This window comes from Alosa sapidissima, chromosome 21, assembly GCF_018492685.1.
Source record: "Alosa sapidissima isolate fAloSap1 chromosome 21, fAloSap1.pri, whole genome shotgun sequence".
Taxonomy (NCBI): Eukaryota; Metazoa; Chordata; class Actinopteri; order Clupeiformes; family Clupeidae; genus Alosa; species Alosa sapidissima.
In genome coordinates, this window is record NC_055977.1 from 14,350,612 (window position 1) to 14,374,697 (window position 24,086).

Below are 24,086 nucleotides of genomic sequence, written 5' to 3' on the forward strand. Positions count from 1 at the left end.
CAAGATGTAAACTGAGTTATTAAAGAGCAAAGTAAAAGAATGGGCCATGGTCTGAAATTTTTGAGGAGTTTTTAAAGAGTTTTTCTTGCTCTCAGGCGCCATCTTCAGTACAGTAGGCTCAGAACATTTTCTTTGGCATTTCATAGTTTGTCCAATAGGTGGCTGTATTGTACTCATAGTTTTAAAGTATAATAACTGTTGTAATTAATTGAGGTAAGAGAAAAGTTTTCAAATCAATGTCATGTCCATGGTAAAGCTACTTTATTAATTTCCGTCCTCACCATTTGCTGGATAACAAGGACATCATTTATTTAAAATATTTAATTGTCATCTATGGGTTCAGCCATTAGTTAAATCTGGAAATATACAGAATGCCTGGAGAGGTTGCAATTTTTGGCTTTTTTTATTTCATGCAAAAGCAAGAATGTGACGTTGGAAGTACATGGATGAAAGATTAGAAAGAAAAATCTGCAAAAGAATGGACCTTGCCTTTGATTCATGAAATTAAATTTTCACTCTTGTTTGTAAGCCAGTAATGCACACACATTTTTATCCTCTTTAGCCATTCTCCTTTTGTTTTGTTCAAGGGAGTAGTTTCTCAGTACCATCTCAGTAAAACTCTCTCAGTACCATCTCAGTAAGTACACAGATATTTTACATTTCATGCCGATCACTTTGCATGTAAATATATTAAAGCACTTAAGTCATGGCATGTTGTGTTTTGGAACATTGGACATGCTTTATTTCAGAACTTTTCACAATTTATTTAAACATCTCACATATACAAAATAGGTACAATAAACTTTGTAGTTTGTTTTGAGAAAGAGAGAGGCTTGCTAAACCCATTCAAATGGACGAAATGTGCTGTGAACATAAAGACTAGGGGGGACTGAAGAATTGCAATATCTTGAAATGAAACAGAACTAAATAGAAACAAAACAAAACAAAAATTAAAACCAAAAAAGGTCGAAACAAAAATAAACCAAACAGGTTAAAACCAGACAAACATCAGGTTTAGAATTAGTCCACCTGCTTAAAGTGGGAGGTTATCGGAAAGACCTCTGCAAGACTCCTCAGACACAATACAAAGTAATCCAGTAAAAGTGGTTCTCTCCACAGCTGCATAGCACCATAGATCACCGCTTCAAGTATTGGAGCACCTTCGATACAGGACAGAACTTGAAGCCTTAACACTTATGACATCTTAAATGTGGATCAGGTTTTTGTAATATTATTTTCTTGAACATAAGCATGAGGTAGTTTTAAACCTTGTTTTTGAAAATTGTGGTTTTAAACCTCCTCTTTGGAAGATATACAAAGACCACAAAGTGATGCATACTTTCATTGTTTTTATTACATTTATTTTTTACAAAATGATGACATGTCCCACAACATGATGTTTTCCTGCGTCTCTTTGGGCTTCTGTATTAATTTGAATTGTGCAACGCTTCCATTTAGTCCGTTGGTCCTCTCCGATAGGGCCCAGCTTAAGCAAGTGGATGTGCAGAGGAAATCAGCATTCGGTATAAAAAACGACACAGACAGAAGGGCAGAGATTGTTTCTTTTTTTCTTTCTTTCTCTCTTTTTTTTTGGTTTAATTTATCATGAGTCTATTCATTTGAAACAGACTGGGCCAATGTCCAAACCAAATTCTTGGTCAGCGCCACCAATGTCCAAAGGTGCAATGTCGAGGATGGGAAGACGAGATGGTTTATTCGTTCTGTATTCAATGACTGTCTTGCTCCATTGGCCAGTGTGTCTCTGCAAGGGGGGAGGATGAAAGAAGAAATTGGTTAGAGTGGAGACAATAAATGCAGACAAAATTTGACATGAAAGCTGTGTAATTCTTTCTCAACATTATGGACTGCACAATATGATTGTGAATGCCGGTCAGTATTAATAAGCTCTTTTGATTCATAGGTTTCTGTCTCTGACGTTTCTTTGAGAGAAAGACATGGCCCTACGCTATGGCAGCATTCCATTATCCAATATTCATTAATTTCATGCCTCGAGTCTGTAGCAGGTGACAGCTGACAGACTTGAACTAAAATATGTCTTTGAGAAATATATGATGGAGCACCACTACAATGAATCCACTGTTTGTGTAGAATGGAGCTGTACTTTTAACAGTGATAGAATCGCCATAAAAAAATAAAAAAATAAAAAATAAAAACAATTTGAAAAGGGAAACGTACGGTGCATCCATCCTCCAACACGTTGAAAGTGAAGCGGCTGTTGCCCTCTGCCCTCAGCTCCACGTCGTTGGAGCCCTGCAGCAGGACGGCCTTCCTCAGGTTGCCGTTCTCGGCGTCCATGTAGGCGACGCTGTTCTTGCAGTGGTAGGTGATGTTCTGAACAGCCTGGTTGGCCAGGAGGCGCATGAAGGCCAGCTGAGTGGCCATGGTCTGTGTGCTCATGGTCTCATCATTGTATGTGAACTGGAGACAAGAAAAGGAAACACGAAAGCAAACATATTAGTACATATCCAACGTATACAGTGAAACTGACCATATCTCATGACAGATATAGCTGATTTTAGTATTTGGCTGAATTTACCTCAGTACCACCATTGATGGTCTCTCCGAACCAGGTGTGCTTCTTCTCCTGGGAGCTTCTGTACCAGTTCTTGCGGGCAATGCTCTCGGGGTGAGCGTAGATGCAGGTCTGTCCAGTGGAGAAGTCACAGAAGGCCTTGATGGCATCCATGGTGCAGCCCTGGTTGGGGTCGATCCAGTAGAAGCCTGCACAGAGAAACCAAAGGTGAGAAAGATTTGTTGATTTGTTGTTTGCTTAAAAATCTTTCATTCAAAGACACTATATATATATATATATATATATATATACATAATATATATCTGTTTAAAATTTGATAGTATTATAATAGTAGTATATTGTGAGGTAATTCAGTGTAAAAGTTCACATACCACTGCTCCAGTCTGGGTGACTGAGCTTGATGTCACGGCAGGTGCGGGCTGGGTTCTTCTTGGAGCCCTCGGGAGAGAGCAGGCTATCGATCTGGGTGTTCAGGGACTTCAGGGTGGCATCCACCTCGTAGTCCTTGGCCCTGAGGGCGGCCTGGTCAGCAGCGTACTCGTCAAAGCCACCAGAGACGTCATAAGAGCCACCAGCGGGACCAGGGGGTCCAGGCAGACCGGGAGATCCGGGAGGACCCTGCAATCAGACAACACCATGACCTTAGTGGAACAAGTTCCCTATGCTTTACGCTTCACGTTATATCTGACTGAAATGTGTATGAGCCTAAGGATCTTTCATTGGGGGATTCCCCATCTGCTAAACAGATATGTTTTATAGTCAAATATTATATTTGAACTTACAGCAGGTCCAAGATGTCCTTGGGGACCACGGTGACCGACGGGTCCAACAGGGCCGTGGGCTCCAGCTCTTCCATCCTTGCCAGAAGGTCCAGCAGGACCAGCGGGGCCCTAAAAAGCAACACCACAGAGGGTTTGACAGGTTGTTGACAATCTTATGGACCAGCACTGTAGTTCAGTTTTTTTTTATTGAAAAAGAATATTCTGGAATCTGGGCTACTTACTCTGGGACCAGAATGTCCAGTGGCACCAGCGGGACCAGAGTCACCAGGAGGACCCTAGCAAGAAGACATAACACAATGTTTTGATAGCGTATAATAACAAGGCATATGGGTGAAATGACTGTATTACATAATAAAATGACACAAACGTCTGAGAGTTGGATATAAAGATGGAGGAGCAGTGTTAGTCGCTAACAAGACAAGTAGCTTGGCTCTACGCCTACACTATCCTACACAAAAATGAAAAGTGCATCATGGGGTCTGATTCTAATTATGGTACACTACACTTCCATAAACAGATAAAGTCTTCCAGAAGTTGTAGATGGAGCCTTGATTTTCACTCACATTGGGTCCAGGCATTCCCTGGAGACCAGGGTGTCCACGCAGTCCCTTCATGCCTCTGTCTCCCTTGTCTCCAGCACCTCCCTTCTCACCACGAGCTCCAGCAGGGCCCTAGAACAGCGAGAGAGAGAGAGAGAGATAATGAGGAGAGATTAATTCAGAGATTCAAGATTCATTTATTGTTACATCTCATTATATTTGTACAAAGAGAATAAAATTCTTAAAATTCAGCTCCTGATTCTGCAGTGTGTACTTACAGATTGGCCTCTGGCACCAGCAGGTCCGACAGCTCCAGCAGCTCCAACGGGTCCCTAAAGGAGAAAATGTTTAAATAAACATAATCACCTCAAATGCAAATTACAAACCGTGTGTTAGCAATCACTGCAAAGCTATTTAAAGTGAGGATTTAAAGAAATTAAATTGAATGTATGACTGTAACAAGTTAGAAATTGGTGGAGATGACTAGCTGTCTTTTAAGAGTTTGGTGGTATTTCTGTAAAAAAAAAATAAAAGAAGAAGTTGATTGGACCACTTACACCCTCACCACGGTTTCCGGGTCTGCCAGCAGCGCCGGCAGGTCCAGCAGGTCCAGGGTTACCAGGAAGGCCAGCAGGTCCATTAGAGCCGGGCTCACCACGGTCACCCTGGCACAAGAGAAAGACAAAGCCTTATGTGTGGTGTTGTAGAAATGCCCCTAGTTTTGTGTATCAGGTCTAACTTGGCAGATCTAGGAAGATGTGAATTTATAGGTATCTTTGTTTGACAGCAGTAAATCTATCCTAAAATCTAAAAGACTAGATTATAAATATAATTCTTATGAAGGAAACAATGATCATTGTGCCATGATAATTATAGTTTGTTCCAGATCATTTACTTTACAAATTCCTCAATTCCTGTTGTAGATGAGGCACCTAGAATAGTTTAGGAATCAAATTTTTTGTGTTCATGTGCACTGCAAAAAAAAAATTGTGTCTAATCATAACCTAATCAAGTCATCTGGTTGAGTTTAGTTCATGCATGGGTACTAAACTAGACAACACATATTAACGTCTTTATCTTTTTTTAAATGTGGCTGACACTTTTTTACATTCCCGGAGCAACTCGAGGTTAAGTGCCTTGCTCAAGATGCACAATGGTGGAAGTCGGGAATTGAACCGACAACTTTTCTGGCTACTGCATGCAAACCCAGCTTGTCATCCACTAACTCTATCAAATCAAAAAGATGACTTGAGTGGGTTGTGTTGGCTGCGCTTCCCTTACTTACAGAGGGTGATTGGGTATAGAGATGTTCAGTGTGTATCATGATGGAAAGTATGTGTGAGCATAAGGCCAGGTTGGTTTGCTTCTCCCACCAAACACTGAGCCAAAAACGTTACCTTGAATCCAGCAGCACCAGGACGGCCAGGAGGTCCATCGTTACCAGGGTTACCCTATAAAATGGACAGAGATACAATATTAGATGCACAGTGTCAAACAACCAACCAGCTGAAATGGAATGGTATCCATCACCAACTGCCTTTCAGTAACTGAAGAGGGATTTTGGCTTTGGTTACGCCTATCTGCTCATTAAATATTATTAGGATGTGTGATGATTTCTCACCTCACGTCCAGCCTCTCCTTGGGGACCGGTCATACCAGGCATGCCCAAGTTACCAGGAGGACCACGAGGTCCAGGAGCACCAGCAGGTCCAAGTCTTCCAGGCTCACCCTGTTCACACAAAGTTACCAGGTCAATAATTCAGCATCATCAAAGGCTAAGTAATTTGCGAACTCACAGCTTAAATGATGTGATAGAGTGAATACTCACAAGACCACCAGCCATACCAGGAAGACCACGCTCGCCTCTTGCTCCGGGAAGACCACTGAATCCCTGAGATCCAAGCTGACCCTGAGGTCCAGGGGTACCGGGGGCACCCTATCAGGAAGCAAAGGTAAGAGTATACCATGTAATTTCAAAGGTAATAAGTGTGATCTGTGAAAGTCTGAGGACTGCTGGACTAAAGTTTTCCATAGTATGGCCCTATCCTATTAAATGAATATGACAAGACTGAATGTCACACAAAACAAATGATCTCTGTCACCACCGGTGAATATGCTTCCGTTTTTCAGATTGACATGGAACATATCATCATGTTAATATATGTTGATCAGTGCTTATTCTTACAGCGGGACCAGGCTCTCCAGGGGATCCCTTGTCTCCAGCAAGACCAGCAGGTCCGATCATGCCATTCTCTCCAGGGGGCCCAGCAGGTCCAGCATCACCACGGGCACCGCGAGGGCCATCCTTTCCAGCAGCTCCAGTGGGTCCAGGAGGTCCAACAATACCCTTTGTGTTACATTACATTACATTACATTACATTACATGTGGCTGACGCATTTTTAAACAAAGTGACTAACAACATGGTAAACATTTTAAGCTTTTTTAAAGCAATTCTCTCAACAATTCTAGGACAATTTAAAAAAAGGTAGAGTATAATAAGAATAAGTGCATCAGTGGGTGCTGTTTTTAAACAGACGAGTTATACAGATAAAGAGAGGAAATTACTGTGGAGTCTTAACTTCCTCTAGGTAGGTGAGTATTACCAAATGGACTCCATGAGCTTTTGACATTCTATGTTTCACTATGTTGTCTTCTGACTTGTCCATTGGCATAATGAGTCTCACACAGGAAGTGATATATCAACAAATTGTTGGGGTTAAAAACATTACAAATTGATTCCAATTAAGATGATAAAAAACTGGCTTACATACTGCTCTTCAGCACTTTGTGCATGTGTCAGAGTATTTGCACATGGCAAAATAAGTGCCCTCAGATAGGGTTTAGACCTAGTGGGCATTACCTAGGCTAATAAACAATTAGCCATGGGCCTCTAATACATTATCAAGTGGGATTCATCATTCGCCATACTAAGGTAAGAGCAGATTTGGATGGCTAAGAATGTTTGATGCATCTGGAGCAGACCTATTCTGACATCTTAATTGTCAGAAGTACAGGAGAATATTGCTAAATATTGCTATAGTCCTATGTTTCACATATCCCTTCTTTAAATTAATTGAAACATGTAATCAACATTGTACTCACAGCAGGACCGGTAGGGCCAGCTCTGCCAACAGCACCAGGGAAACCGGTCAGACCCTAGTGGACAGACAGAGGGACATCAATGAGACACATTCATGGTACTGAAGAACTTGATACAAGTTACAGAATTTGGGGATCCGTATGATGGAAGAGTCGGTAATGTGCACTTACAGGGGGACCGCCATCACCACGAGCTCCAGGGGGGCCAGCAGGTCCAGAAGGTCCCTTTCAAGACAAAGAAAGAAAGAAAGAAAATCAGTCAAACAAACAAACAAGAGATGAGTCAGACCTACAGTCAGATCAGCCAGACCAACATGTAAGTCAATTGGCTAATTGTTCACTATACTGTAATCATTAATCATGGTTATTCTGATGTGAGTATATAGACATGAAAATGGGCACATGCTAAATTGACAGCTGAGAGTGTTTTACCGTCACGCTAGATGTATACACAAGACGAAGAGATGATGGTAAAACTCACAAGGGGTCCAGAGTTGCCAGCAGGTCCAGCAGGGCCGGGAGGTCCAGCATCACCCTTCACACCGGCAGGTCCCTTCTCTCCTCTTGCTCCAGCTTGGCCATCAGCACCCTATAGGGAACACAAGACATGTTAGGTCCATGTGTGTGCATGTGTGTGTGTGTTTGTGTTTGTGTGCGCAATGTGTGTTTGTACAGTGCAGTAAATCAATAATGTTACTGCACTAACTTTTAAATGTAGAATTGGGTACTCACAGGGGGTCCGGCGAATCCAGCAGGTCCGGCAGGGCCTCCCTCTCCACGCTCTCCCTACGATGCATACAAAAGCATACACTGAATCAGAGTCTCAATCCAAGTCTGTCAGAAGCTTTTAGGAAATCATGTCAGCAGTGAGACAAGCTGTTGTGTGGATGATGTCATCAGGAAGGGACTTACAGGGGGTCCACGGGGGCCAGCAGGACCGGCAGGTCCGTAAGATCCGGTCTCTCCCTGGGAACAGAACACGGGTGGACCATGAGGTGTGATTGAGGAAGACACTGTAATCCCAGATGGGATGCCACTTTTTAACAACACTGCAGGGGTGTTAGCACCAGCCACTGGCCATATACTGATAAAATATGAGTGGCTGGTAGACTTAGACCAAAATAATGATCTATTATTGAGCGGGTAGTGAATTTTACCATTTATCTGACAGTATGCCTGGTAGATGTTTACATTTTAAGTTAATTTCCAATCAATCATGAGGGTAATAGTTTGGGTAATAGATGCCCCTCCTGTGTGAATCTACAGGAGAAGAGTGCATCAAGGGTTTCAAATCTCATAAAATATGTTTGTTTGTCATTTGGTTAAAGGACGTGGGAGAAAAGAGGCTGCAGAAGAGATATCATGCAGGTCATGTTGAAATGGTCTGAATAGTTGTTTCCAAATCTAAGTCATCATAAATTCCCTTCCTTGGTCATCACAGGCGTTTATAAATAGTGTTATTTGACATAGTCCTAGCCTTATGGAGCTTTGTTGAACGCAAATCAAGGAGTCAAATTAATATCTCCGTCCACTAGTCCACTGACCAGTACACCTTTCTCAAAGCTCTCTTCCAAATACTTCTCAATCAATCTCCTTTAACGTGAAAAAAGTCAAAAGTCTTCAGGACTAGCAGACCAGATTCCACAGTCTTGAGAGCTGACATTGGTGTGGTGTCTCTCCTGGACAGATATTCAGGGTCCATAGATGGACAAAGAAATTATGTTGATGCAAGAAAATGTAAAAATACATGAAAATTGTAAAAGGAATGATTTCCATGTAGGGGTGAAATCCATAAGGTTTTACTCCATATTGTGAAATGTTTTTGTCAAATGCTCTCCAATATTCTTGAGTGTCTTCAGGCCTTCAAATTATTTGCTGTTTGCTTCTTGATTTGTTTGTTTTAGTAAAAAATAGCATTGTGCAAATTAGTTAGTATAATTGGATATAAAATCCATAATAATCGTTTTAATTTCCACAGACTGATATCTTCTAGTTCAGCACACATTTCCTGAAGACTCCTTTTAGTGTCAGCCAGAGACCAAAAAGTTTTGATCTTAACCAGCAGATGGCGATGGTGAGGTAATGCTTCCTGTCATTAGCACATTTTCTCTGCTGGTGATAGGTGAGGGTCAATAAGACGTTTTCCATGAAGATAAATTTGGCTGTGTCCATAATACGTGTCCTCATACCGGGTATCTTGGTTGCAGGTAGCTGACTCATGTCTTGAGGTGAGAAGTGTGTTCATCATCTTGATCTTGAGGGTTGAACATCATGGCTTGCTAGCAGCTTCGCACCCATCTTAACTGAGTGAACTGAGTGTGTGCCACTCTATTGATCATGTCTGTGATGATTTATCTTTAATTCCCTCAACTTTTTTTCTTTGTGCAGATTGAACTGATGACCTTTGTTTCATCTATGGATGATAACACCTCCAGGTGATATTTACCTTCTCTCCATTGGCACCGGCTGGTCCGGGGGGTCCAGAAGGTCCAGGGGCACCCTAAGAAGTGGACAAACGGAAAAGTGAGGCACAGTCAATCAGGATGTATTTTTTTTCATAATAAGTCTTGTCATAAGATCCAATTAGCAGCGAACTCAAGTACTTACACGGGCACCATCTCTTCCAACATTACCCTCAGCGCCTCTGAATCCACCCTCACCCTAGACAAGAAAACAAAGCATATAAACATATTATGAACAATTCAAGAAAAAAGCAGGTGTGTATCCTCATCAATCATGAAGAGATAATGGTATTTAGATGATATTAGTGAGTACTTACCTTCTCACCCTTGGGTCCAGGAGTTCCGGCAGCGCCACGCTCTCCGGGCATGCCAGCAGCGCCTTGGTGTCCAGGTTGACCGGCAGGTCCAACAGCACCAGGCTCTCCCTAAGGGGGGCATAAAGACCTTGAGCCACATCCATACTGAGAAACACTGACACAGATATGCTTGCAACAATGAATATCATGACAGAGTAACACACATAGCAAGGTGTTTACTCCGTGGGGAAAACTAAGGTGGTATGTGACAACAAGCATTTCCTATTACAAATATTATCTGCAATACCCATAAGGGCATTTTCTATTTCCTATCCACACGATTAAATGTCTATTAGATTAAAACTAAGGTATTCTTTGCTATTACCAAAGAGAGTATTGGATCCTTACCTTGCCACCATCAGTTCCAGGTGTACCAGCAGGTCCACGGGCACCAATGGCTCCCTGAGGGCCAGAAGCTCCAGCAGGTCCTGGGTTACCACGCTCTCCCTAGGGAACAGCATGAGTTAGCACAATTAGCTCCTTCTCACTTACTGAAGGGATGAAAGTGGCTATGGCCAAATTTGTGTAGAACTTAAGGATAGGATGAACATTTGCCACATGCAGGGGGTGAAAGGTCGAGAAAGGCCAGGTCAAAGGTCTTGTACCTTCACGCCAGCAGGTCCAGATGCACCCTGGTCTCCGGGAATACCCTATAAAGGAATAGCACACATTTGTTACTGCCAGTCCAGAAAGAAAAAGTTAAAGAAACTGATATATACCATGTCCCTCATTTCAGTGCATGCGTAAGTAGTGAATTGTAAAATCATAAAGGCCTGAGGACATTTGTAAACTGTTTAGTCAGTTGCATCCAAACAATGGTTTTATACAAACTAGAAGTAGACCCAGTATTGGATACCAGGAAATGTGTGTGTGTGTGTGTATGTGTGTGGTTTTAGGCATCACTTACTCTATCACCAGCTTTGCCAGGCTCACCACCTGGTCCAGCAGGTCCAGGAAGTCCCTACAAGTACAAATAGAAATGCATTTCAATCTGATATCAAATACATTTTTATTCAGCGTTACATTGTCTTAGCTGGACCATTCAAAGTCAGTGGATTTTCTTTATGGCTATGACATGACCAACCTTGATATTTCATAATGATAACATTAGTAACACTATATATTTTCAATATTTCCAAATTGATATCGTCTCAAGTGTACAATACTTTCAGTGATGAAATATGCAGTCTATTTGTAGATGATTACTTCAAAGCCTTGGAGATCTAGACATATGATGGTGGTTACAGAGTAGGCTACACAGTAAACCTAATGTGATTGACTGCAAGAGACAGATACTCACCTGGAAACCAGGAGATCCAGAAGGTCCCTGCTCTCCTTTCTCACCAGAACCACCCTAGAAGCACAAGAAGGAATATCACCATGAACCTCAAATATGGTGGAGTAAACAACTGAATCTCATGGAATGTTTTGACATGAAAAAATCTAGCTCTAGAGGACTGAGAAACAGTCTAACTTACAGAAAGTCCAACGGGTCCAGCAGGGCCATTGTTGCCATCAGGGCCAGGGGCTCCCTTTAGAGGAGAGGAAGAGAGATTAATTTTGGTTAAACATTTTGTGTGGTGTCATAGACAGACACAGAGACATGTACATTTATTTCTGTGCTTGACACATAGTTAATAGTGGCACTTACTCTCAGACCAGTTGGTCCAGTGGGTCCCTTCTCTCCGGGCTTACCATTATCACCCTGATGGAAAAGAGAGAACAATAATCAGAGTGTTGCTTTACACACGCTTGTTTGGGTCGTGATACTTCATTCAAATTCACAGTTTTACAAAATTGAAGAGCAAAGCACTTTCTGAAGCCCATCAGGAGGAGATCAAACAATTTAAACATCCACACTGTGGGTTTCTTGGGGAGGCTTTTTCAGATACGTACAGCAGGTCCCTTAGGGCCGGGGAATCCAATAGTACCAGGCTGTCCTCTGGGTCCAGTTGGGCCAGGGGGTCCAGAGCGGCCATCTTGTCCAGCAGGACCCTGTGATAGTAAAAAACGTACTTGTCATAAGTCCGTCCCAAGGAGACATCGTACAGAGCAATAACTGAGCAGTGAGCACTGATGTGACTGAGAAATCACATAGTAGGGGAAAGGTACATACAGCAGGGCCCTCCTTTCCTGGGGGTCCAGCACTGCCAGGGCTTCCAGGCAGACCCTGTGGGATAGGACACATTGGATTAGCCATTAGCCTTTAGCATTGTTAGGCAAACTCCTGTGCTAGCACTACAGGTATTGCATTGATTAACTGAAATACTGTATATTGGAATTATTATACCTAATTCACCATGGCATGTGCATGTAAAGTGAGTGGTGTAACTTAAACCAGTGCTTAGCCACAATCCCACTATATCTATAAATGCTGGCCAGGTCATGTCTTACTACTTACTACTATACTTCTACTATAAGTATAAATGTAGGGTTTCAAGAGGATGATAACATTTAACATCTCACACTCACATTGGTATAAAGTCTGCGTTATGTACAAGTTCTTGTGCATAATGGCTACCACGCATCACTCAGATGGGTGCTACACATTAGTGGTTGTTAGTGAGGTTCCCCCTTGAATGTAAAGTGCTTTAGGTGCCTTGATACAAGTGTTATATGAATGCAATGTGTTGTGGTGTTGTTGTTGTTGTTGCCATGCCACTTATTTAGAGTTTGTCTGGGCTAAGTACCCTGAAGAACGTTATATATTTAGCAGAAAGTTGTTAACTCACTCTGGCTCCAGTCAGACCGGGCTCACCAGCACGGCCAGAGTCTCCAGGGGGTCCACGGGCACCACTGGGTCCAGATGCACCACGAGCACCAGTCATGCCCTATAGAGAAGTAAGGGAAGAATAGCAGGTCAATTAAAGGCTTGACACTACCTATATGTATCATGTCTAATATAATGCATAGCCTGCAGAGATATTATTAATTAATAACAGTTTAAACTGATAAATAACATTTCAACTGTTTCTCACCATTGGGCCAGCACGGCCGGGACTACCAGGAAGACCACGGGTTCCAGGGGTACCCTATGAACAAGGAAGAAACATTTTCGCACTTAAGCACCTAATGTAAAAGCACCTTGCTGCAACTATTAAAGGGACACCAGGCAAGCCTGATGCTTTTTCTCTACGAAACTCCCCCTCGCTCGGTCTGAAGCTCTTTTCCTTTTCTTTGCGTCTTCCGTCAAGGGTTTTTGCTGCTTCTTCGCCGGCTCTGCCATTATTCACACGTTTGCAACAATCTCTAGCTTTTAGTTAGCCTGCCTCTGTGCTGTAAACTGATCCTGCTTCGGTCGGCGGGTAGGATACACCGAACTTGCAAGTGGGATATTCTTCCTACAGGCAGTAGGGGCGGGCGAGAGAGCCTTCATTCGCCCCGTAATGAGTCATTTAACCATATACCGACTTACGAAGATGATTAATTAACACGAAAACGTTGCCTGGTGTCCCTTTAAGTGCTTACCAAGTATAGAATGGTCATCAATTATATTAGTGTACTCTGCGTAAGGGCATGCATTCAGAAATGTAAAATAACAATGAAACATGAATAAATTGCAATATCTAGGATATCCATGTATGTGTATAAAGCTTACTCGCAATTAAGACATCACCTGGAATTTACTCATAGCTAATGGCTTGTAGTACAAAGTGTAGACGTCATAAACACACTACATCAGATCATGGATCAACTCACTCTTGGTCCAGCGATACCAGCGGGTCCAGTGGCTCCTTGCTCACCAGTTGAGCCTCTCTTGCCCTCCTCTCCTGCGGGTCCAGCAGTACCCTGGGGTCCCATGGAACCCTGTGTGGTGCACACAAGCATTTAGTCATGACAACCTGACAGCAGACTCAACACTAAACGTTGTCAACCAAGAGGGAACAAGGTCAATCTGACTATCTTTCTGTCTATAAATATGATTTAGTTGTACCAAATATAAAAAAATATGACTTGGTACACAATAACAATGTTATATTAAGTATAAAAATAACACAAATTGAAATAATGTGAAAAAATACAATTGGATGGTGATTGTTTGATATGAGTGAACAGTCTTTGTTGACAATATAAATGGTATGGTGTTATGTTCATTATTTGTACATATGCAAGATTGCATTGATGAAAATGTGTGTGTTTACTTACAGGCTCACCCTTGGGTCCACTCTCTCCCTTGACACCAACGGGACCAGGGTCTCCCTATGACAAACAAAAACAAGGTTTCAGGCCTTTTACCCAGAATGCACCATTGATCTTCAGGACATTGTAATCCACTTGGTTATCTCAGTTAAACCTGCAACAATAGATTTGGTCTGTAGTGTATCATAAAAAAAATAAAACCTTGACTAGTGATGCTTGCTGCAATTTGCCATTTTGAGGGCTTGGATTGGATTGTCTAATTTGGCATCTTTTGGCATCAAATGTTGACAGGGTGATGTGTGATTATTAGGTTATTTTTATTTGCCATTTTCTTCTTAACTTGCGATGTTTCCTCTTGTAAGGATTGGATATGTGAATTTGTAACCCATGTACCGGTATGAAATGCTTGACCTTATGTAGTATAATGAAATAAATACCATAACTTAATAAATAAGTCTCAAACTTTAAATATGTACTGTTTAAGAATATATGAATATATTTACATGTAGTGTACATGTTTGTATCCACTACTTAAGCCAGGTTGGATAATAATTTTGGTAAATAATCAGCTATCTGCAGAGTTACTGCACAGATGTTTCAGTTTCGTAAGTGTAGCCTTTTCAATGATAAGCCCATGTGGTACAGGCATTTTCTACACCATGTACCAGCATTTTCGCGCTAGAGGGACTTTTTGAAGGTCCTATTTTTGTAAAGCCGTTAACTTTTTGTGTGTTCCCACTGCATGGAACTGGGGGAGATTAATATATAGTTAGGGTCTTTTCCCTGCACATAGGAACCAAGTACATGTTGATTGGTCAGAATACACAGATAAAAACAACAAAGTTGAGAACTTCCTGATACCATTCTCTTCTCTCAATAAACAGTAGCCTATAGCTATGCTATCAGTTTCATTCTTTTCTATTTTAGACTATTCTTTTATGTTCACATAAGAAATAGGCTGCTACCCTAATGCCAAATTGATGGTAACTTTACTGGAAAAGAATTACTGATTTGTTTGATGCTATCACCCGGACAGATGTGAGTAGGCTACATTTTCCACTATAATGGGGTAGGCTATGCTCCTTAAAGCTTATTCTATTAGCTTTTGTCATCTTCGAAGTCGAGAGGGTCGAGAATATGAAAATGAGACCACTTTGTCTCAGAGAATGTAGGCAGGTTTACTAAAGTAAAATTAAACATTTAGCAGATGTGAAAATGTTGTTGTAGGCTTCATAAAGAGGATGACCCTCTTAATAATATGTTTTAACTGTACAATTTCTCACTTTTTGAAATTCTAAAGGGGAAAGTTTATGTGCAATGTTATGCTTCACCATCGTGAGTGCTCCATTAATGTATGCACTACGTCACCTAGTGTTCCTGCTGGCGGTGTGAATGCAAACTTATAAACAGCCTTAGGAACTGTGTAGTTCGAGTATCCAGTTAGTAGTTATTATAACTGTGTTCTTAGAACTATTTGGTTTAAAAACACCTTACATTTAATCCTGGTCAAACATTCACCTTTCCTCAAAAAAATCATCATTCTAAAAGTCAGTGTTGATGACTACTTCTGCCAAGTGTGAATTACATTACATTTACATAGATTTGGGAGATACTTTTTATGCAAAGCAACTTACAACAGGGGAGCAAGCATAAAGCTAGGGTCAACTTTAAAGACTGGTCGAGAGCAGGAGCAAAGTCCTTATCTAAGTCAACCTTGGTGTCAAAGTGTGATAAGACTGGTGCAACACAAGAACTGCACAGGTCACTTACAGCCAGGCCTCTGGGGCCAGAGGGACCAGCTGGTCCCTGAGGTCCGGGTCCTCCTCTTGGGCCGGGGAATCCGGGGGTACCAGCAATTCCAGGGGTGCCCTAGTGGAGACATACACAAAAATAAGACAGATACACATATGTGTCAGGTCAGGTTAGGTTAGGTTATCTCAATCCAAAGGATTGTACATATCAGTAAATCTGCTTGGATCATATATCTGAAGGTCATAAGTAAAAGGGGTAATATAACAAAATCTATTTTGCAATTTCAACATAAACATCATGATTGCTTTACTATGCTATACTAATACCAGACAAGGGTTTGAAATGAGTTAGGGCTCAACTGACCATGTATCATAAAGGCTATCATAAGCTAAATATGGCTGCACATATTATTCACACAACAGTATGGGTGAATCTTCACTGACAGCTTAATAGACTCAAGGTGGACTGCTTTGTGAGTATATATTAACGTCTTAAACATATATTTTTCTTGGTAACTATAATTACTAATTTACTAGATACTTACAGCAGATCCCTTGGATCCAGCCAGACCATTAGCTCCAGGATTTCCCTACAGAGAGGCAAAAAGAAACATATTATTGATCACAGAATTACCTAATGAATTGTCAGATAATCTTGTGAAAATAATATACAAAACGGGATACTTACGGTAGGACCAGCGGGGCCAACAGCTCCATTGGGACCAGGCTCACCTCTGGCTCCCTGAGGTCCAGAAGGTCCAGTAGCACCAGCAGCTCCAACCTCTCCCTGTTTACATAGACAGAGACAGTGTGAGTGCTTACACACACAAGATGGCTGCAGGTCAGGAGACCTACTTTATCGTTACTAGAGGAAAACAAGCTCCTCTTTTAGCTGTAGCTGACCATTAGAGTGGCATTGCTGAATATGTATTTGCAATATTGTATATGAAATCATTTTTCAGTTTGCATTGAGAGAAGGAGACAGTGGGGATATGAAGGTGTTAGCTTCCACCACTATAATGCTACAGCTACAAACCTAGTGTAATGCAATGTGAAATCAGTAAAAATGAATTTGAAACGAGTAAATACTCTAGCTTTTTGGGGGTTATTTACACAGTTCAAGGCTTGTTGTATGCCATGACATAAGGCAAGATGTCTATCTATGTTTGTGCACTACGTAGCTAAAAGGTAAACCGCAATGCCCTGTCCTAAGTTTGTCCCAAAAGTGTGTTCTTCTATGTGCTTGTTCAAAGCTGTGAAATGTACCTTAGGACCAGGAGCACCAGGGAAACCAGGAGGTCCAGCTGCTCCCAAGGGACCCTAGGAAACAGAATATAGAGAGACAACAATTAGAACTGTAATCAGACCATCTTTCTGTCAAGTTTATTTTTCCAGTTGACTACACCATACAATGTACGTACGTAATACTGTCTACCTTCTGCTTCAAAGGTTGTATTCGTTTTTTGTTACCACAACTAGTTAGCAGTGCAGTCAATGTTTGATGATGTTGTTCTGGAGAACCAGGTCTAGAGTTACCTGTCAGACTGTGTTCATGCTGTAGCCAACTAAGTCTAGAGGTACCCGTCACACTGGGTCACTGTTCTAGAGTGCCAACCAGACCGTGTGGGTGGTGAAGATTACTTACAGCAGGGCCGGCAGGTCCAGTGTTGCCATCAGCACCACGAGCACCAGCTGGGCCAGCAGGGCCAGCGCGACCTCTCTCGCCATTCAGACCACGAGCACCCTGGAGACAGAGAGCATGAACCATGAGCAGGTATCCCATAACGCCACAGAAGCAGGTGTTCAGTGTACAACAGAAGCCATGCTCAGAGGTCTTCATGAATTGCACTCTCTGAAGCTAAACTGATTCAGAGAGGTAGTTTCTATGCCAAGATCATGGCTTGAATTCTTAAGTCTATATAGCTGAAATGTATGTAAGTGTATGTGTATGACATAAAAGCTACTTCTGGGCTGGATAGTTAATCTTAAAAAAATCATCTATGGGAAAATTGAGATGACATAAAATGAGTTGGTAAAACGTTTGAGTCACTTACTCTTGCTCCGGGGGTTCCAGGGGTACCATGGGCACCATTCTCACCCTAGGGAGAGGAAAGAGAAAACATGGGATGAGATGAAATCCACAAGGAAGCTTGTTGTAGACCATTGAGGAAAACCATAGAGGGAATGGAGAGAAATGTAGGCCTACAGTATGTTCAATTGAACCTTTTCAAACCTTTTAAAATGTGCAGAGCTAATTCTATGGTATGTGTCTGTTATTTGTAGGGAACCTTAACATCCCAAGTTCCTTTTCTAGAATGTTCTGGGGTAAAATATAAAGACAGACCCCCAGAGAGCCAATAAAGGGTCAGGGTTATCAGAGTTATCAGTGCTTATCGATGCTATCAGAGTAATCAGTTACGACCCTACTGTGTTGGATGGTCAGTGCCAAACATTGATCTGTCTGTTGGACATTACCTTAGCTCCAGCAGCTCCAGGCTCTCCCTTGCGTCCATCAAGTCCGTTGTAACCCTAAAGCATCAACAGAAAACAGTGTGAGCAAACAAGCTTGTCCAACAAAATGATGATTACATTATGATTTCTCTCAAACGTGTCACTATTCTAACATCTAAACTACGGGATTAAGTACAACAAATTGCAGGAAAAGAGTGAGTTTTCCTAGGGCGATGTGATGATATGATCTGGATCTGATGGCTGATGGTATGGCCAATAAAGATGCCTTTTGGGGAGAGGGTTCTTACTCTGTGTCCCTTCATTCCGGGGAGTCCGGGAGTTCCAGGGAAACCACGGGCACCCTGTACAGCACAAAGAGAAGAGAGTTGTAAATATGAGCATTTCAACACAAACATTGTTGATGTACATAATGTGTCTCTCGTATTTATGTTCTCCTGTCCACTACGTTCCTGTTGCATATCCAACCTATACCTTAACTACAAGATTTTGACTAGCAGTAAAATGATGGTACCTAAGAAATGAAATGTTATGTTTGCTCTCACCTGAGCACCAGCAGTTCCTCTATCTCCAGGCTTGCCAGGTCTTCCATTGTTACCCTACAAGACAAGAAGAGCGGACATCCAAATTAAGTGACCCCATAATGACCTCTAATATCAGAAGCATCCATTCCCCACCATTTGACCACTTCAACTTACGTCCTCGCCAGACTTGCCAGGAGGTCCAGGGGGGCCACGAGCGCCAATAGCACCCTGTGCAAAAAGAGCAAACGGGGGTTAAGGCATCAGTGTCCATGACCTTCAGGCCAACTTCTCAACAGATGATGAGTCTTTGGAAAATACATTATTGAAATGAACGATTAGAAGGCTCTCTTACAGCCTGTCCAGGCTCTCCGGGCTCTCCAGCATGTCCTTGGAATCCTTGGGGTCCCTATGATGACCATAAAATCAACATGTGAGTATTATTTAATTACTTCATATAGCAAAAGCAAAAAAAGAAATATATATAATATGTATAAGTACTTACAGGGGAACCAGGAGGTCCAGGTGGGCCTCTAACTCCCATCAGACCCTGTACAAAAGCAAATACAAATGATTGTTCATGTTGTTGTTAACAACACTCATAGTGCATTTGGATGTGTCTTCATTTTACAAAAGGCCTCACACAAATCAAGAGAGCTACATTGTGATACTGGTACCTCAACAGTCAAAAAGTATTTTGAAAGGAAGTGAAATATCAGCTAGTGTTCTTGAAATGTGTATTGTTTATTGTCTATAAAATATATGTATTAATAAATATATACAATTCAAAGGGAGAATCACATACCATGGGTCCAGGGCCAGGTTCAGGTCCTTTAGCTCCATCATACTGAGCAGCAAAGTTCTGTTTAAACAGAGAGGTACATTTTCCTATTAAAAGGTTTCATAATAATAATTATCTTTATTGTCAGATGAGTGTAAACAGGACCAGGGGTAAGTTCAAGTACATGTCCAAAATCAGCTGTTGGATAATAATAATTGCACTCATTTGTAATAATGATGTAATAACAATGTAATGTGTATATGAAAGCTTATTTTAAGGGTTAACAGCATGACCCCAAAAGGTCATAGGTCACAAGGTCATTGGAAACTAGGTCATGAGGTCATGACCTGATTCAATAGGGCAATTTTTTTTTCCATTGTTTTTAACCACTGCACAGAGGGACTGAATGGGTTTACCTCCAAATTCCAAAACTTGCATAGCTACGAACACACATATTTTATCAGATAATCATACATTTCCTCTCATGTATTTTATGGCGTGTGTGAAGGTTTTCCAGACTTACTCCACCAAGTCCAGGGGGCCCAGGGGGGCCAGCGGGGCCGGGAAGTCCAGGTTTGCCGGGTTTACCATCGGGGCCTTTAGGCCCCTGAGAAAGAGCGCACAAACAGCAAGATCAGTATTTACTCAGTGACTACTGACTACAACAAACCTACTGTATGCATTACTAAGGGTATCAAAACCTAAACATGGTTACGAAACCTAACATTTCCAAAACTGATACTTTCTCATTACCTCACATATGTTTGACTAAGAATATTATGCCATATATAATGGAAATAGGGAAATACAATGTTAATTATATCTGAAATGCAAATTATTAGTTTTAGTCTAGTTCATCATCTTATCCATACTGTCATGAGTATAATTATCCAAGAAAATCAACAAATAGAATACAAGACACCACTCTCTTCACAGATTCAGCTCCAAAAGTTATACAATTAATTTATCTTATCTTAACACTACATAAGGACATGACCCCTGCAAGGTCATAAGGTCAACCATTACACTCTTGACCTTTTAAGATTTTTTGTTTTTAAGCAAAATAAACAAAAATAGGGAACAGTATAATTCATAATTTGACTTACCCGGTCACCTCTGGGTCCTTTGGCCCCCTGTGAATGTGTGAAAAATGCACAAAATCAACCAAAAGACCACACTGGCTATCTAAATGCAAGATGCCTTCTTCACATGTGTGCTTCAAGCCAAGCGGGTGTAAACAGTGGAGCATAGCACAGCAAAGCACTGCATTCTCAACATGGACCACATGTGTTAGCCATTTCAAATAGTTTATCAGTTTTACCATTTATTTTAATTATTGTAATTATAATGCATTATAAAATTCATTATAAATCTATTCAGCACATCAGTGTGAATACTTTACACCAGAAAGTATATCAGCAAGCTAGTGAGGGCCTAATTCTGAGTACCATGAGCCACAAGGCCCAATTAACATTAACATAAGAAATGCCAATCACACTGAAATCATCCTGTAGAAAGGAAAATAAATAAATATAGCATTTATTCATTGTATCTTTCCATTTATATTATATAGGACTATGTGTTGGCTTTTCATATGCTATGTAGGACTATTTGTTAGGTTTTCAGATGCTAGTGTGTCACATTGATGTCATTAAGAACAAATCACACAGCACAGTGAAGCATAAAATAGAGACTTTCTGTGTCTCTTAAAAGTTTAGGTGAAAATGAATATTACAGTGAAGTGTCATTGCATAAAACAGTATGATGCATAAAGCTTGGCCACTGAGACACTATCAGATTTTGAAATATCATCTTAAAATCAGGCTGAGGTAAAATCTTTACCAACCAACAACCCAAAAGTTACTGTGGTAGAATTAAGGAAAATACTCTCCTTTAGGCACCAAACTGTTACAAAATATTAGTGATATTCAATGGAGCAATCTATAACAATCTCAAAGTACTGCACTGCTCTGATGATATGCCAAATTAAAACTCTTTATCATAGCCTAGATTATCAGGCTGCTTGAAAAATCCAAGAGGGATATCCAGCGATTTTTTCAGGAATGTCTCTTACTCCTAAGTTTCCTTCTTTTTCCAGGCTTCTAAATAGGCCCATTGTACCCCGAACCCTGAAGAAGGTGGTTTCTCATTTCACTGACATTAGCTGTAGCCAATGGGACACCTATCCTGTCCTCAGCAGGAAAAGACTTCAAAAATGTGCATCACAGATATTTCCCAAAAATACGAGCGACAGCAGTAACTTCGAGATTGCTCAAATTGACATGGATATTTTCACCGAATATCATCAAGATGAGTGTGACAAGAAACACATGCTAAGACGGATGGGGTGAGTGTGATTTATACCAAAAAATCATGCAAAATGTACTAACCGCTGTTCAGAAGAGAGAGGAGGGGAGAAGAGAGACAAAGAGAGACTCAGTTAGAACATGGCAGAAAATACTTGATTGGTACAAGTGCATGTGAAAACATCTGCAGTAAATATCTTAATATAGATCCTAATTGTAAATAACCATCATAAATGACAATCGGTCCTCATTACAAATATAGCTTTTTCTATCTTGTAGTCACAGTAAACAATAGATTAAGAAAATAAACTACATGCTACGAACATCTATTATCCATCTCTCTTTAAAGGGAAAACATTACAATATCAGTGCACCAGCTTCAGCAAACAAGCGGAAGGCCTTGTCCACAGGTGGCCTACAAATACTTGGCTGCATCATGTATCAGTATATTTACTACTATACAGTATGTAATAACATTCTCCTTAAGTATATCCGATGGATCAAAGTAAAATCCTGATTTCTTATGACTAAATCTTATTGATGTTGATTTGAACAACCTTGAACAACACTTTTTGCTACTTACTTTTGTAATTCAAAAGTAAGTAGCAAAAATCACTGTTAAAATATATCAGTCCTTTGATTTGAAATGCTTGAACAATCTCCTAGCAACAACTGTAAATATTTCTATCATGGGCAATGTAGAATAAGTATAATGTACATAAACAGTGAAAAGAGTTGCATTATGTCAGCATGTGTAAAAACATGAGAAAGTATTCCTACAAAGTGTAAATATTGCTAGTGATTGAGAGCTGCCTGGATTAACTCTTGAAGGATAGTATTGTAATAAGCCATAGGCAGTACCAATGAACTGTCTGCTACTTATAGGAGATCCTGACATGACGTTGATGACAAGTCCCTCCCCCTTCTTCCATAGTGCCATGACCTCAGATACCCAGCAGATGTCGCTTTGGGGCCATAGGTGGCAGCTGAAGCATAGGTATGGGTGCTCACTAACAGTAGTTTGGCCTATAAAGTTGATTTTACAGGCCTTGTTTTCATAGCTCTGCTTACTTACTTTACTGCTGCTTAAAAGTAATGTCTGGTTTGTTGCTGAATTTAGCACTTCATAGGATAAATATCAAGTATCCTATGAAAAAATGCCCTAAATACTCTCCATTTACTGTAGGCTAGGAAAAATGACTAATACCTCTATCGTTTAGTTTTACACTACCTATAGGGCATTGCACGATATTGTGTTGGCCTATGCCTAATCTAAAAAACAGCCTGACCTGGAATCCATCCATTCTACTGCCAAATGTAATGCTTCATGTAGCCACCAGGGGGCACACGGATATTTCACTATAATAAACGCTCAACCTTTGGAAGCTCAAGACAATAAGCGCGCAACAACGCCCCAATCTTTAGATTTAGAGTTACAAAACTGAATCTAAGAAAAACTGTCTAACCAAATGTTTCATCTATATATACTTTACACTAACAATGTTTTGTACTTCACATAAACTTTTAAACACTTTTTGACCTCTTCTCACACATTGTAATAGTGATAGGATGTATCCTCAGGAGAAAAAAGAACGAAGAATCCATGAAAAGATGAAAATCCATTGGAATTTTACATCTTCGAAGGAGAAGCCCTCGGACGCACTTCTAGCCGTCCTTGATGTTATTTCCGAGTAAGTCGCCAACCAAACAGCCCAAACAAAAGAAGCACGTCCTTGCGATCTCAGACAGATCAGGCGCAAAAAGCGAATAAAATCCATGGTTACAAGCGAAAAATCAGAAGTAAAACTTACATTGGCATGATGCTAGGTATGAAGTTACTGCAAGCAGCAACAGAATCCGGGTATCCACAAAGCTGAGCATGTCTATTCAGACATGCAGACTCCTTGTGCTGCAGTGCCTTGTTTTAACTTCTTCAAGCAGGCATACAGTGGTGATACAATAACTCCAAACTTAGCAGGAACCTGCTGCCGTGATGCTAGTATAATAAAGTCCAATCAGTCCGATTTATATGGCAGGAGGGTCTTTGACTGCGTGTCAACAGTCAGCCCCTCGACCAATAGGAATGAAGATATTCTATATACTCTCATCCTAGCTCAGCCCGGACAAGTCATGTGGTCCAGCATCCCTGCCTTCTCCCAGAAACTTTGGCAATCCTTTGACGGTGATGACGAGTGCAACGTTTTAATTAGATCCATTCTTTTGAGGACGTGGACATTGTCGAGACCTAAAAAGACAAAACTATTGCACTTTTCTTAGACTTTTTAGTGAGTGTCAACGCTGTGAAAGGTAGGCATGGAGTAGAGA

General features: G+C 41.0%; 1 protein-coding gene and 2 long non-coding RNA genes across 4 annotated transcripts; 2 read left to right on the forward strand and 1 right to left on the reverse strand.

Moving 5' to 3' along the window:
* Positions 1–714: 714 nt before the first annotated feature.
* On the reverse strand, positions 715–23,771 carry col1a2 (collagen, type I, alpha 2). Its single transcript, XM_042075862.1, has 50 exons — positions 23,573–23,771; positions 21,846–21,847; positions 20,562–20,588; positions 19,979–20,062; positions 19,480–19,536; positions 19,180–19,224; positions 19,030–19,083; positions 18,852–18,905; positions 18,699–18,752; positions 18,444–18,497; positions 18,160–18,213; positions 17,739–17,783; positions 17,330–17,428; positions 16,951–17,004; positions 16,373–16,471; positions 16,230–16,274; positions 15,704–15,802; positions 13,940–13,993; positions 13,493–13,600; positions 12,772–12,825; positions 12,526–12,624; positions 11,910–11,963; positions 11,690–11,788; positions 11,445–11,498; positions 11,272–11,325; positions 11,094–11,147; positions 10,701–10,754; positions 10,399–10,443; positions 10,142–10,240; positions 9,755–9,862; positions 9,583–9,636; positions 9,422–9,475; positions 7,888–7,941; positions 7,708–7,761; positions 7,457–7,564; positions 7,147–7,200; positions 6,979–7,032; positions 6,061–6,222; positions 5,704–5,811; positions 5,497–5,604; positions 5,273–5,326; positions 4,433–4,540; positions 4,154–4,207; positions 3,900–4,007; positions 3,558–3,611; positions 3,337–3,444; positions 2,926–3,172; positions 2,558–2,742; positions 2,197–2,439; positions 715–1,762 (listed from the first exon to the last, which is right to left on the reverse strand). The coding sequence occupies exons 1-50, from the start codon at positions 23,640–23,642 to the stop codon at positions 1,616–1,618; spliced, it is 4,050 nt and encodes a 1,349-aa protein (XP_041931796.1). The 5' UTR covers positions 23,643–23,771; the 3' UTR covers positions 715–1,615.
* On the forward strand, positions 2,624–4,126 carry LOC121695250. The gene is made up of 2 exons (XR_006026046.1): positions 2,624–2,761; positions 2,967–4,126. It is a non-coding gene; the product is annotated as an uncharacterized LOC121695250 (long non-coding RNA).
* Positions 21,572–23,617, forward strand: LOC121695254. Of its 2 annotated transcripts, none has more exons than XR_006026051.1 (3): positions 21,572–21,802; positions 22,647–22,758; positions 23,343–23,617. It is a non-coding gene; the product is annotated as an uncharacterized LOC121695254 (long non-coding RNA). The 2 variants fall into 2 exon arrangements; XR_006026050.1 differs by having other exon boundaries at positions 22,696–22,758.
* Positions 23,772–24,086: the final 315 nt, after the last annotated feature.